Below are 15,942 nucleotides of genomic sequence, written 5' to 3' on the forward strand. Positions count from 1 at the left end.
CAAGCCTAATGGAAGTTTGTTTCTACTCGTTAATCTAAATCTAATAGTGACTGGGACCTTACTGTTTATGTCCTCTTCGTTTGGCAGCACAAAAGAAACATCATCCACCTGCATGTGACGATGAAACGTGGAGGTTGGTGAAGATTTCCAAAGATGGGAAATTACCCGCTAAACTGAATGAAGCAGGAATATACAAATGTTGCATATGCATGTCGGTATTCATATACAGTAAGAATTTTGGTCAATTTTATATCTAAAATAAATCGAGGTGTCGTGAAGAACGAGATTGAAATGAAGAATTCTCATGTGGAGTCAGATTTATATGAATAAATTGATGGAACAGATTTGGTGCGTGGCACTATTCGTAGTGTTAATGGATGGTAGAAAGGCAGTATTCCAAGCTAAAAGTGTATTTGTTTGAGTAAAAGAATTTTTTTCTTAGATAGTTTTTTGGATTTTTATGTGTAGAAGGACACTAAGAGTGCTAATATTTGTATACGGCAGTCACTTTAGTGTCAATATTTTTTTTTTTATCATTTAAGTGTCAATTTTTTTGAAAAACGGTTATTTCAGTGCCAACTTCGATGAGTTTCGCTGAAAATCTAATGTGGCATCTACTTGGCTCGATGGAGCTTCCAAGTCAGCAATAAAAAAAAAAGCCAAAAGTTAAAAAACTAAAAAAAAAGCTAAAAAAATTAAAAAAATTTTGTTTTGCAGCGGCTAAGGCTTGGAAGCCCCGGTTGCCGCCACCTACCATCGCCGCCGATGGCCCGCGAGGGTGGCGGATGGCCGGCGACCCTCGCCGGCCGCAAGCAAGGCCTCACCGGGGATGACTGGGCCTCAGCCTTGCCCTTCCCCTTGCAAACTGGGTGAGGTTGAGTCTCACCCCAAATTTGTGAGGGCGAGGCCCCATCGGCCAACTCCCACCCTCGCGGGGCATTGCCGGCTATGGTGGGTGGCGGCTGCAGCTCGGAAGCCCTCGTTGCTGCAATAGATCGGTTGATCTCTTTCTTTCTTTGTGAATTTTTTTTAGTTATTTAGCCAATTTTTAAATTTAATTTAAATTTTAAAAATATTTTAGCTTATTTTGTAGAAAAATATTACATGTGGCATCTACGTGGACTGATTTTTTAAAAGAAATTTGCCACGTGGATGCCTCGTGGACAGAATTTTTAAAAAAAATTCCAAATAATATAAATAAATAATGCCACGTGCGTTGATTGATTGGAATTGACACTAAAGTGATCATTTTTGGCTGAAATTGGCACGTTTTTTCTTCGATTTGGCACTTAAGTGATCAAAAAAAATATTGACACTAAAGTGAGCGTCATACATAAATATTGGCACTCCTAGTGTCCTTTTACCATTTTCATATGTTTGATCTGCTCGAAATGATCAATCAATAGAAGATCATTTACAATCAAAGAAAATGTACATATTTCAAATTAAGAAAATATATTCCCTAATCTGAAAAATGAAGTATATTAAAATTATTTTTCTTAGATAAATTCATCCTAATTATACGCAAGAAAAGCATTAAGTTCGAAATTGCTAGCTGGGCAGAGCCAAAAGAAAAGACAACCCCCCATCAGTCAATCCTAAAATTTGTCTTTGGCAATGACACTGGCCATATCAAAGACAAGGGCAGTGGCGTCATCGACAATCTTAGTATCTTATTTCTTCCCCCCAATCATCTCCAAATCTCTCTCTCGATTTGCTCGACTCTTGTCAAAATCATGAATTACACCGTGCATTTGAGTTAATAGTTTAAGGATTAAGCTAGGCGGACCGTCCCACCAATTCGGACGGTATCAAATTTGGACCACAAATTTTTTTTTGGTGAAACCAGGCCGATCAGGTTTCATCAGTTTGACCGCCTCATTGTTTTTTTTTTAACTGTAAGCTAAAATTAGGAAATAAAATTATAAACGAGGAATTTTGATTAATAAGCATATCTGTTGAATATATGGTGCGTAATGTTAGACGTGGGATTTTGGTTGGCAAGCATATCATGCAGTTATGAGATGTGTACATGTTAGAAGTGGACTTTTAGCTGACAAACATATCACACGGATATATAGTGCGTACATGTTAGATTTGAACTTTATATCATACGAATATATGGTACGTACATATCATACGTGGACTTTTGGCTGACAAACATATCACGCAAATATATATGCGTATATATCAGACATAGACTTTTAGCCGACAAACATATCACATGAATATTTGATGCGCGTTGTTCCGTCTTTTTTATCGTTGATTGTATGGGTTCTCTTATAATTTTATCTTTTAATTTTAGCATAAAATTGAAAAAAAAAATGAAAGTGAAAATGATGAAACACCAAAAGAAATTGAGGTCAGAATTGGACCATCCCACCGCCAGAATTGGTGGGACGGTCGTCGTAGCTTTTTCCATAGTTTAATTAGTACGTGGTACGTGCATTAATGGCACAATACAAATTCAATTTTTATTTATAGGATTTTTTTTTATTTATGTCATTCATTTGGATTTCGACCCGTGTCTTATACGACCAATTGTATCACAAAATATTTCCTAATTCTAATGTGGATATATCTAGGTAAGCTACCTCGTTATCGATGGATGATTTCGTCGACATCAATGTGAAACTCATGAATGGCACTCTCAGCAGAGGTTTTAATTTATGAAAAAAATGCTCAGATAAAAAGATGCATTTCGTTCGTCCGCTCTTGGGATTTGCACTGCGAAAACGGTCATGTCTTTTTGGACGAGGAATTTATGTTTAGCTCGAGATAGTCGTGTTTGATCAACGCAGGATGTATTGGATCCAAAGGGAGATCGGGCTCTCTACTCTTTTAAGCAATTCGAAATGCAGATTGCGACTTATAAAAAGATACATTTATAGATGATCAATTGTGAATTGTCATTATAAAGCCATTATGCATATGATTCGGGAGGAAGGAGCAGGTGCTTCGTGCAGCTCGAACAATATTCAGCTGTTCATTTTTCAAGTACATGTAGATAACCTTTTTTCAATAGTGTAACCACTGGTAAGTAGTAAATATCGAACTTTTATAGTTGTAAGTACCAACGCACACCGAATGTCATCTAACATAAGCTCCATTTATTTTGCAGAAAATACACACTTTGTGAAATATTTTTTCACAAACTGATTGCTTATATCACTTAAAAACAATGTGTTAATGCAAAATACCTTTCATTATTAAATAACAACCTATGTTTAAATATTTTTCGTAAATAATAAAAATAGTATGGACTTTTATAAGCGATATAAATGATTATTTATAAAAAAAATTATTGTCTAAATCATTCAATTTTTTTTTTTTCAAATTCGCATGGTCGAACATTCGCATTTAGAGAATTGCAACATTTTTTTTTTTAGCCAATCGATGCAGGCATTACATGAGACGTATCCACTATATATCTTCACGAGCTGACGACAGCATCGGGATGGGAGTGTGCCTGTCAGTCCCGCTCAACTCAACGCGGCGCCGTCAGCAGAGCAGATAGGATCGACGGAGAGCCGAGCCAATCACTGTCGATAAGGGAGCGAGAAATGGCTGCACCTGCAATAATGCCTTATTCCTTAGCTGCACGTCGTCTTCTTCGTCGTCGCTCTATAAAACGGCGACCCTTCCCATCCACTTTCCCTACCGACCCTCCAAAGCCAAAACAACCTCCACCTGGTCTCCGCGGCTTGCCTGAGCAGTTACTGGGTACAGAGCTTCAAAACGAGAATGATGTCTCGGTCGTCGAAGCTTGCCTACGTTGTTGTCGCCGTGATCTGCTGCTTCATGGCGGTGAAGGAAGCGCTTGCTTCCGGTTGGTGACGTGGTTTTTCTTTTTTCTTTCTTAACTTAGTTGTTGTTTTGTTCAGCATTTTACCTGAAGAAGAAATCTTCTGGTCACTTCGTGGTCTCTGATCCTCGGGAACTTTTCTTCTTCGTTTTTTGAATTGTCAGATTGCACCGTGTCCTGGAACGTCAACGGGTGTCGGGCTGCTTCTCCGGCGGCACGACACCGAAAGGTTCATTTCATATAACATAGTAAAAGAGTATACGGTTCTTCCCATGGCGAGAGGCTGAGACTTTGCTATTGTCTGCTTCCTTTCCCTACATTTTCTCTACCGCAGGTGTTGGTGAGGAGTGCTGCTGCGGGGAAGGGAGAGACAGTCGCAGGGAGATGGAAGCTGAGAGAGGTTCCGTTGGGCCCCGATCCTCTGCATCACCATGGGAGCCCTCCCGAGAAACCTCGCACTCCATAGCCAAAATGGCGCCCATGCAAAACCCTAATAGCTCTACTTCATACGCGTGCCTCTCTGTTTTCTCTTCCCATCTCGTTTGATGAGTCGGAAACCAAATCGTCTGTAAGTCACGCCCAGTTCTGCACTATAGGATGTGATGTGTAGGTGTCGGGTTGGTTTGTCCCTTTTTTGCGGGGTGTCTAAGGAAGGAGTCTTTCGCTCAGCTTCCTTATAGTTTCATCGATCGCGTAGACTGGTTTTTTGCCCGCAGTGTTGCAGGAGCGATAGCTATATACATAATCACGTTTCACCTTGCTTCATTTTACGTGCATACACACGCATTATCATGTTCTTCTCAGTGTCACGCACTATACTTCACTGCGTAGAATCGGATCACAATGAACAAATGATATGTGATGTGAAATGGAGCTAATTTGAGATTTGGACCTCTCCCGCATGCAAACCATACCTTGAGGATCACGATTCTATAACGTGCATACTTAATTTACAAGATTTCTGTTCAGACAAAACGGTATAGAAAATGTAACATACCTATTGAATAGCTTGAACAAACAACGTCGGAAATGTTAAAACCCCTTTTAAAATAAGTCTGTCACGTAACATTTAGATGGACGTGTTCGGTGAAGATGAGAATGATTTTTGGTACGCAACAACTTTTGCAAACACATGTAAAAAGTGAAAATATCTGGTGCTGCTTCTGATCCAATAGTAGGTATCCATATCCCATTGTCGTTGGATTCCATCAACATGAGAGCAACGATATAGGTCCAGGTTCGCGAGTTTTCATTTACATAAAAACGACTGTTCAATATAATCTATGTGTTTCAAACCATGCAAACTGCCAATGGACGAAATTTTTTTCCAAACCTTGAGAAGTTCGAACGGACAAAACTTTTGTTCCAAACCTTGCGAATTACCAATGGACACAACTTTTGTTTCAACCTTGCCAAGTACGAATGGACACGTCTTTTGTTCCAAAGCTTGCGAAGTATCAATAGACACAACTTTTATTCCAAAAATTGCGAAATGTCAATGGACACAAATTTTGTTACGAACCTTGCAAAGTGCCCCATTGGGCAGGACTTTTTATCCAAACTTGCCAAGTATCAATGGACACAACTTTTAGTCCAGCGATATAAGAACAACACTACAGGTTCATCAATTTTCATATACAATGATAGATTCTTACCGACTGGTCAATAAAATCTATGTATTCAATTGACTGTTTTACAATTCAATGGTTCAATTCCAGTTTAGTTAAGTTAGCACTTGACTATGGAAAATGAAAGAATATGAATGCTGCGCAATTAGAAGCTCTAATTAGAATGCAAAATTAGAGAGAATTTCTTTTTTCTTTTTTGTCTTTTATTTTTTATTTTTAAAGGGGCTCCTAATCATGGAAAACGCAAGGAGCTTATCACGAAGTCAGGCCGGGAAATCACCTTTTTTCCTGCAACAGCATCTTCTCCAGCCAACCACATGAGCATGTACAGAAGAAGATCCCATCACTCAATCACATTCCCAGGTGTCCTGTAAATAGCCATTCATTATCTCACAATCTTTATCTTCGATCCCACCTACGAAAAAACAGTAAACAGTTCATAGCTTACATTTTGCGCATCTGACTCACAAAAATAAAACTTGATTGAAACGCAAATTATAAGTGAGTCATTTGCCTTTGTTGAGATCCAATATATGAATGAAAGAAGCAATGCAATGTTTTACTAAACACTTCTTGGTAGCGAAACCACCCACAGAATTTAAAAAACTTAAAAGAGCATGAGTCATATATTCTGCGAGTAAATGGAATGTACAGAATTGTGATCGATCAAATATTGCAAAGTGCTGGTATCTATTATCGCTGATCAAGAAAAATTGGAAGAAAAAATAGATACATTTGATAGAAATTCATTTTGCATCATATCTAAGGGATTCATTGGTTTGGGCCAAAAAAGCAATGTCACTCGATCTTTATTGCATCTTTCATTTTTCTTTTTATCTTATCCTTTCCTTCGAGTAGAGTGGACCTTCTATAAGAGAACTAAAAAAAAGAAAAAAAGAAAAAAAATGTCATTTGATGAATTCAAAAAGGAAAAAAGGCAACATAAAAACATTCCTTTGAAAACTAAAAAGAAGAATTTTTTCGAGAGGGGAAATCAAAGATATTTTGTTCCACCACTGAACCCAAGAGTTAAGAATAGCAAGTTCTTCATTACCCTGAATAAAATAACTACTTAAAATAATGAAATATTGCCCCTAATTTTTATGAAATACAAGATACTCATTGAATGATAAGAAATATTATAGTTCGGTTAAAATAATTTTTTCTGCTACACAATCTTTCTTGATAAACTCAAATTCTAATAATTTTTTTGTAAATTTGCCGAATTTCGAGATAAATTTGAAAAGCAAAGTTTTTTTTTTTTCGTAATATATGAGCTGTAATTGATTCCCTAAAACGGGAGTCTAGAAAAAACCTTTCTTGTCAAGTGTCTGAAGAGAGCTTCTTGCTCTGTTGAAAAGATCCTTTTACAACAAACGAGATCAAAGACCATCATTAGCAGCAGCTTCCCACTGTCAAAACAATAAAGGAGACGACAACCAAATCGGTAGCGCCAGGAAGATGTCACACCAAAGACATCACATTACCCTCCAAAAATGGGATCGAATCACCGGTTGACTATCAAGTGCAAAAGTCATAGGATCGTACGGTCTGTATTTGACAACGAGCCGCCATCACATTCCATCCATCCCCTACCGACGTCATCACAGCATCTGTTCCCAGGTGGGTCTCACAGCTCGCCAAGCTGTACTTCAATGAGACCCCCCTGAGGAGAGTGACGTGGCGGTGACGGCAAGGCCAGTACTCGAAAGCGGCGCCGTCGCCACAGTGGCCACATCACAGCAAATTGCATGTCAACACAGTCAAATCTTCTCTCTCTCTCTCTCTCTCCAAATCTATGAGTTAAGCCAGTCTCAAATCATATCTCCAGAAATGGCTGCATGAGCAATCATTTGAGAGCATCTTGGGGCAAAGTTTGCCATAACTTCTCTATATATTGCAGAAGCATGTCTCCGCTCAACCACGCAGTTGCACCTTCCGATACTTCTGTGAGGGCCTTCCATTCTGGCGATCATGGCTTCCAATTCTAAGCTTGGCCACGTAGTTGCTGTAGTCACCCTCTGCGTGCTCCTTCTAATGGCAGCTTCTGGTCAGTTATCAGTATTCTCTGTATGTGTGTGTGTGTTTTTGTGGGAACCGTTTTTCATCGTTAGTGTTCTTGCAGATTGCGAAACAGGACATCGTGGGTGCGTAAGTGCAATGGCTGGGAGCATCCTGAAGAAAGACAGCAGAAAGGTGAGAGCTTTCCCGTGTTCAGGGTTGTTACCGCTGGATGACCAAATCAGTAAAAATGCGAAGCGTAACGTGTTGGACTTTCTTACAGATACTGCGCACATTTAAGAAAGATGGAGGTAGCAAGATCGCCACTGGAGAGTTGAGGGGGGTCCCTTCGGGCCCTGATCCAATGCACCACCATAAGGGCAGTCCTCAAAGGCCACAGACTCCATGAAAAACCATTAGCTTGCTCCTTGTATCAGCAGCACTTTCTTCGACTTTAGTACTTTTGAGATACTGGGGTGTCTGTTAGCTAGTGCTAAAATATAGCCTTAGCCTCAAATAGCTAAGAGATAATTTACGTAAGGTAACTTTTCTGTTTCGAGGAGAAGATGAAGTAGTTAAGTGTATCATGGGCTGTCTGTGGTTCCTTTGTGTTTTACCTTGTTTGCGAAAGCATGAACGTGTGCGGATGTTAGTACAAGATTTTGTTAAATTGTTTGCAGATGGGTATATCGTATATGGTGTATATTTTGGAGTTAATCCTTTTCAGGGAAGCCAGGATAAAAGGGTGACGTAAGCGTGTGAGTACTGCAATAACTAACCTTGAGCTGCCACAGAGAGAAGATAAGGAGAGAGATGTGACATTAATGATTATGTAGATAGTGATAGGCTGTAATAACGACCGAAAGCACTCATTTCCAGCAGAGGATCGACAGATAATTTATCCGAGGGAAATTCACCTCTGCTTCTGGTTTACTTTTTGAAAAAAATGGTTCACTGGTACTCACTCCTGATTGAACATCTTGACTTGATGAGTGAAACTCGAGTACAACTGAGACTCGTCCTCTAAGCTAGGAACCATTTATGCAGTCCCAACCAATAAAATCACCATCCTTATCGGACAGAGACCTTTAACCATCAAAGGAGCGAATGTTATCAAATGAAGGAACTGTATAGGACAGTTATTTTCACAGACATTGTCAAACCTCAAACAATTTGGTTGTTCCTTCCCGCTGCATATATATGTTTGCACTTTTGCATTACTTCAGTTCTACTTCAGTACCCAAGCAAATCTTGGAGAAGAATGCTACTCTATGGACTTGCATAGTTTGTACATTTTCATATAACAATCAAAGATAAAAATCTCTGAAAATGATCGGAGGTGCATACCACACTTTCATTTCAGATGACAAAAGAACCAGCACTAGATATATGGACTCTGCCTCAGGATGCGATTTATTGCCAGCCACGAATACATGATTGCTACAACCAATTTCAAACGAGCTAAATCCTGGTGTCTTTTGGATACCAAGCGTCTTCATTTTCCTCCTGATGTTATTCGCACCATCCCAGCTTCTGTCTGCGGCATATATAATTGCGAGGAGGACATAATTCGAGTCTGCATCAGGGTCTGGATCGACTAGATACTTTGCCAACCTTTCAGCTAACTTGACATGCTCGGGAGTCCTGCATGCAGCCAACAAAGATCCCAACACAATGTCGTTTGGTTTCATGGGCATGTTTTCTATGACATTTTGTGCATCCTCCAACCTGCCTGCCCGACTATAGAGATCCACCTAGCAACCATAGTTTTGGCTCAATTCTGTGAACATTCTCCATGGTATGGAAGTACCCTAGTCCTTCATCAACTAAACCAGCATGACAACAAGCAGTGATCGCTCCTGTAAAAATAACTCCATCTGGCTTGAATCCTTCCTCGTGCACCCTGTTAAATAACTCGAGAGCCATCTCAGCATGCCCATTGCCTGCCAACCCTGCAATTATAGTGTTCCATGACACAGGAGTTCTCTTTGGCATTTCATCAAATATGAGGTGAGCATTCTCAATACACCTGCACCTGGAATACACGCCTATTAAGGAGTTGCATACCCTTATATTGTCCTGGAAGTCTTGGTTCATGACAAACCTATGTATCCACAAGCCCAATCCAAGCGTCGCCCAGTTGGCGCAAGCAGATATTGCACCTATAACTGCGACGAAATCAGGCCGCACCCGAGACAGTTGCATCTCCCGAAACAACTCCACTGCTTTGTCGAAATGACCAGTCTTGACAAACCCATTAATCAACACAATTCACGTTACAGCATCTCTGTGGGGCATTTTGTCGAACAGGTCTACTGCCTTCCGCATCTTGCCCTTCTTCACATAACCATCGATCATCGTATTCCAAGCAACAGAATTCCTCACCCCCATCCCATCAAAAACCATCCTGGCCAACTCCACCAGATCCAGCTTCGCGTGCATGTTAAGGACAGCTGTGGCCACCATCACGTTTTCCACGACCAACTCCAGCTTCTGAGCATATCCGTGAAGCGAAGCTCCAAGGAACTCGCTTCCGGACGGGAAACCAGCGTAACCTGAGAGAAGCATGGCAATTGTGATGTGGTTGGGCTGCACCCCAGACCGCACCATCTCGGAAAAGACTCCGACTGCTTCGGCCAATCAGCCATTTCGAGTGCAACGAGCCATGGAAGAAGTCCATAAGACGGTGGGGTCAAGGGATTGAATCGGCTTCATGAAGGAGAGGCCGTGTCTAGGGGCAGCCTGCGTTAGCTTTGGAGGCTGTGGCGGTTGATGGAGTTAAGTGGAAGTGGCGACGGCGGAGAAGGCGGGAAGGCTCATGCTAAGTTCAAATTACCGTTAGAAGAAGAGAGGGCGTTGCTGGGTTCCGGCGGTGCTACACGCTAAGGGGCTGTTTAGTATCGTTTTTGTTGCAAAAATGTGATTCTGATTAGAATCAATGTTTTTAATTATGCTTCTTGGATGAGTTTTAGAGAATTATAACGCGTTTGGTAACTGTATAAAATTTCTGTTCCTGAAATAGAAACGCGTTCGGTAATTACACAAAAATTTTATTTTATAAAATAATTTCTATTCCCAATTTATCATTTAAATCAAATAATTATGTAATCATATTTGATTACTTTTTTAAAACCCCATAGTTGTGATCCTATTGCACCATGACATCTTTTTGACCAAAATACAGATGTTTCATATTTATTCTTTGGAAGGATAATTCGCTAAAATTGTTATTTTTCTATCTTCTCTTGAGGCGTTGCATATGTCAAGGAGAAAAGAGGTAATTGTGATTATCTTTTATTTCTCAAAACAAATAAATTCCATCTCTACCATATAAATGGCTCAGGTTTACCTTTGGATACCATGCAGATAGTCATTGATGTAGTATGGTACTCCGACACCAAATTAGGCATGACTTAGGAAAAATCGGAAGGCAAAATTATAAAAAAAAACAGGACTAGCCAATTGAATGGGCCCATTTCTTAATTTTTGAAACTTTTCCGAACGATTTGCCCATGAGTTGTAAAATCGTCATTTGGGAGAAATTGGAATGAAAAATCATCAAAAATAGGATCGGCCAGTTGAAATGACCCATCTCCTAATTTTTTATATTTTTTGGAATTTTTTTAATTTTTTCTTTTTTTTATATAATTTTTATGAATTTTCCATTTTTTTGATTTTTTAATCATTTTTTTGATTTTTTTATTTTTTATTAATTTATGAAAACTTGATTAAAAAAAAGTTATCCAGATCAGGTTGGGTGACCCGCGCCCGACAAAAGTGAGAGAAGACTATTGTTGCCTTTTTTATTCTCAAAAGTGTTCTTTTTTTGGAGGATCAAGTTTTTTTTTTTTTTTTGTTCTTATTTTTTATCCAAAAGTGTTTCCAGAATCAAAATTAGAATCAAAATCATTTACGTTACTGAAAGTGTTTCTGATTCTTTTTTGTTATGGATAACAAAATTAAAGGAACAAAAACGTTATCAAATAGGCACTAAGTCTCCTCGAATCTAGTCCGTTTAGAAACATGGGTTGTTTCTAGGATTGCACATGTGACCTAGTTTTCTTTAAAAAAAAAGTCCTGGGTGTCGGACACGCTTGACACGTGTGTTGACAACATGTCCGGCGCGTTGATCGCATGTCAAACGTGAATTGGTGTCCGACACCGATGCGGCGACCTTCTTGACGTGTCGGTGCTTCCGTGACTACACGTCACTGTTCCATTTAGCTCTTTATAACGTTAGACTGAATCTTCTACTTTAGCTTATAATTTATTTATTGAATGAACACCACTTTTTTTATTTGGTAAGGAGATATATCTTTTGTCTTTTTCAATTTTCCCTTCCCTTTTATCTTTTCTACGAATTGTTTTATGATTGATTATAAAAATTTGAATCAAGTTAAGATATATCCTAACAAAAATATATTCATGCAATGAAATTAATGTACATTTAAAACTGTGATTAATTTTTTATTCTTATAATGGAATGCATTTTTTTTATTTACTTTAGTTTTCAGTGAAATGGATCGTTGAAATTACCTATACTCATAACATACGTATTCATCGTGAAAAACATATTTTTAATGCTCACACAATTTTTGTTTCACAAGGCTAATTTTTCTTTAAAAAATCTAATCTGGATAAAAACTGTGCATACTTTGCTAAAAAAGAAAAACATTACGCAGGTTGCGTACGGACCAAGAAATACTTGACATCATCTCAATTGCTTAATCATCGCGTTGTCCAAAATCAATTTTTGTGCATGTACCACCCCTGCGTCACGATAAAAATGTCGGTTCCTTTTGCATCAATTTAAAATCTATACCAATAACAACTGTTTTTCATGATCCTGTAAAGCAGCCTAAGAGTTTTGCTCTCCTAAGACAAGACTGAAGTTGTATTATATTAGAAAAAGTGGATGAAATAAAAGAAAGAGAAAAAAAATATGGAAAAGAGAACAAAGAAAAAAAAATGAAGTTCTTAAGTTTCTAAGGTTCTGTTTATTTTGAAAAAAATGAATAATTTAAAATAAATTTTCCTAAAAATGATCGTTTGTAATGCTTAAAATAATTATCAAAAATGAAATATGTTTTCTTTTACAACAACAATTTATATTTGAACCTTTTTATGACGATGAAAATATTTTTCGTTTATTTATTTTTGTGAGCGATATAAACAATTATTTATAAAAAATTAATATTTTAAAAGTTATTTATTTTCCACCAAACAAACGAAACCTAAATTTAAACATCTATTCTACCTTTTTCGCGAGGGTGCTTCGGCGAATTTCACTTAATGACATCCCAAACGTGAATTGACGGTGAGCACCCAGAACTTCCCAGGGATACCATGCCCACCCATGACCGTTTGGGGCCTCAAGGCCCATTTATTTTGAAATTGGGCCTCAAAGGCCGAATGAAATAGATATTGGGCCTGAGTTCAAGGCCCAAGAGGGCCAGTGCTCGGCCCGGTAATCGAATTTACGATGGATGTGCTGAAGGTTCGTGAAATAATCCGAAGTGCCGCGTCTATGGTGGAGGCGAGAACGGAAACGCTCGCTGCTCGCCGCGAGTCTGCGACTGCGATTTCTTCCGCAGAGGTTCTGGTAAGCCTCGCTCGCTCGTGAGAGAGAGCGAGAGAGATGGGGCGAAGGATACTGAACGATGCGTTGAGGACGATGGTGAACGCGGAGAGGAGAGGGAAGGCGATGGTGGAGCTGCGACCCATTTCCAATGTGGTCTCTTCTTTTCTGAAGATCATGAAGGACCGAGGTTGAGTTCCTACTCCTTTTCTTTGCTCTTTGCTTATTTTTGGGATTTCTTGTCAAGTGGTGATTTTCTCTTCAATTGCCTCGCTGTACGATTTCCTTAATTCAATTACTTCATTGTGGACAATACACTCAAAATTCTATATTTCCGTGGAGTTTTGTCGTTGTCCTCATCGAGCAAGAATAAGCGGAGCGTGTTAAGAGTTTGCTCTGTGCGAGACTACTTCGTGTGTGTCCACTGAAAAGGAGAATGCATATTGCTTAGCATGGTCTTGTGCTGACAGAATATGTTGTTTGAGCCGCAGTTGATGATAACCGAACAACAGTTCTGCACTTAAATTTAGAGTGATTCGGCCTTCACATGTTTGTGACTTTGCGGTTGGACAATGAATAGGAAGTGACAGGAGAAGGGTTTTGCAAAAAATATGATTTTGAGAGATGATGGGCTCTTGGCTGCTACTTTGAACTTGGTCTGACTGACTTTACAGCAGTTTTATTTTGTAGATAAGACATGTTTCCGGAACTGGCCAACTTAAGGGACTAACTAGAGCTTGGAAGAAATTGGCCATGTTGAGAACCATGGTCCACTCGAAAATGTCGGCGATATTACTTCAACTTTACCCAGCATTTTGTCATGCTTTTTAGCGAACACGACTTCAACTTTATTCTTCTGTTTAATGTAATGTTAGTTGACTGTAGTATTAGTTTTGGGGATATAGGTTATTCTTTGCTTTGTGTGAAGAATGGGTTCTTTTGGTTGGAATTTATGGAGAGAGAGGATTCACTACTACAAAGGTATGTCAGTGAAGTGCTTTTAGGTGGGGTGGTAACATCAAATATTTCTATATGTTTGCGTAAAGGACTACCGTAGATCGATCAGCTGTTCTTGTAAAGTTTTTCTTCGGGCTGAACGGTGGTAGGATTGAAGGTGGACCATTGGAGAAATTTAGGAGCTTATGATTGAGTAAAGAAAGATGGGATGATTTTCATCTGTCTTTCTTTGAAGTGAAGCTTAATTGCGTGATCAGGTTTGTTAACTAATTCTATTGCTGGCTCACATACCACTTTGATTCAGCTGACTTATTAATTATGAGAATCTGTTTGGGGTCAGATCCACTGAGAAAAAACTTTTATGTTGTGATTTTTTCGAAGGGCTGGTTGGTATATAAATGTTTTCCGTTTTGGTTTTGTTTCCTCAGGATATGTGAAGAGTTTCCAAGTTCATGATCCCCACAGGGTGGGGAGGATAACTGTTGAACTGCAAGGCCGAATAAAAGATTGCAAGGCTCTCACTTACCGGCAAGATATCAAGGCTAGAGATATTGAGCAGTATAGATTGAAAATACTTCCAACACGTCAGGTACTTGAAAATTTGACTTCTTGTCTGGTCTACTTCTTGATGCGTGCAAGTTTATTGATGGTAATGTCTTGGATGGTAGAAGCTATTTCATGTGCTAGGGTTCAGTTGACATGATTGTTTTTAGCTGAAAGACATCTTAGGTAATTGATTGTTTACTCTCTCTCTCTCAGTGGGGTTATGTTGTTATTACAACACCTGATGGCCTTCTGGACCATGAAGAAGCCACTAGAAGGAACGTGGGAGGCCAAGTGATTGGTCATTTTCATTAACCGTAATGTGCTCTCCAAATACAAGACGGATAATGCTGTTGGGCTATAAGGCAACGATGTACAGTCTGTCTCCCTGCACTGATGAACTTTATTCAAGCTTCAAATTGCTTTTGTTGTATCAGTTTTAGATACGACGGGTGGCAAATGACCATGGTTTCTCATTGTCTTAAAGGCATTTCACCCTTTCTTACAATTATTTGATTGGTTTGACATTTTTCGTAAGCAGGACTTGGTTCTCGATTCAGAAGAAGATTGATTTTTATGCAATCTATTCTGGAAGCGTGCACGAGTGAAATAGTAAGTCATGATTAATTATGTACTTGCTTTATGTGACACCTTAGCTGAATTATTTACAACATGAAGCTAGAGGAAATTTGTTATGCATGGAATATTGGTAGCAAATGGATAGATTACAGCCATCTTCAAAAGTTCAGTCTAAAAGATGGAATTATATTGATCTGTCTGGGTAGTTAAGTTCAATGCTTCTGGAAACAAACCCAACATTAACAAGCTCTAAGGTTCTGGTTAGCTTTCTAGTTGAATTTAGAGATGGTATCACCATCGTAACTTAATTAAAACCTGCCTTTACAAGTGCAGCACATAGCCGTTCAGTGTCATTTCTGCTTACATTCTCTTAAATATTATCATTTGCCCACTTATTCCAAAGCGCAAAATATATGTACCGAAAATCTATTGGACCTGTCTTGTTTATCTATTTTAAAAATGACATCGTTATTCTGAATTTTTTCATTTTTCCTTAGAATATCGGCTCTGCATTAAAATGTAGCTGCTCTCTCTTATTTTTGCACATGTACAGATGATATGAGTGAGATCTCTCTGTGACCCAGCAATACCTTTCTTTATCTTGGGTGAAGAGTTGCTAGAATTGCTTGTCTACTCCAGCTTTTAAATATCTTTGAACTTAGGTTGGGGATGGGGTGTGCAGGTTTCACAGTGGATAGGGTATTTGCCTTAATCCGGGAACCTACCTAATTGTTATGGGGTCCAAGTTTTCGGAACTTGAAAGCTACCTTATAGGCTCTTGGAATCACCTTATAACATAGGTTCCAGGATACCTTTTTTTATTCAGAAAATTGTATTTGATGGAAACAAAA

General features: G+C 38.9%; 1 protein-coding gene, 1 long non-coding RNA gene and 1 pseudogene across 2 annotated transcripts; 1 reads left to right on the forward strand and 2 right to left on the reverse strand.

The window, feature by feature from the left end:
• Positions 1–5,703: 5,703 nt before the first annotated feature.
• On the reverse strand, positions 5,704–7,830 carry LOC115735383. Its single transcript, XR_007199568.1, has 3 exons — positions 7,716–7,830; positions 6,749–7,608; positions 5,704–5,801 (listed from the first exon to the last, which is right to left on the reverse strand). It is a non-coding gene; the product is annotated as an uncharacterized LOC115735383 (long non-coding RNA).
• A 1,167-nt stretch (positions 7,831–8,997) lies between these two features.
• On the reverse strand, positions 8,998–10,254 carry LOC125312558 (annotated as a pseudogene).
• Positions 10,255–12,966: 2,712 nt separating this feature from the next.
• Positions 12,967–15,094, forward strand: LOC115735260 (40S ribosomal protein S15a-2-like). Its single transcript, XM_030666405.2, has 3 exons — positions 12,967–13,202; positions 14,398–14,558; positions 14,729–15,094. The coding sequence occupies exons 1-3, from the start codon at positions 13,073–13,075 to the stop codon at positions 14,825–14,827; spliced, it is 390 nt and encodes a 129-aa protein (XP_030522265.1). The 5' UTR covers positions 12,967–13,072; the 3' UTR covers positions 14,828–15,094.
• The last annotated feature ends 848 nt before the right edge of the window (positions 15,095–15,942 follow it).

Source organism: Rhodamnia argentea, chromosome 8, assembly GCF_020921035.1.
Source record: "Rhodamnia argentea isolate NSW1041297 chromosome 8, ASM2092103v1, whole genome shotgun sequence".
Classification (NCBI taxonomy): domain Eukaryota; kingdom Viridiplantae; phylum Streptophyta; class Magnoliopsida; order Myrtales; family Myrtaceae; genus Rhodamnia; species Rhodamnia argentea.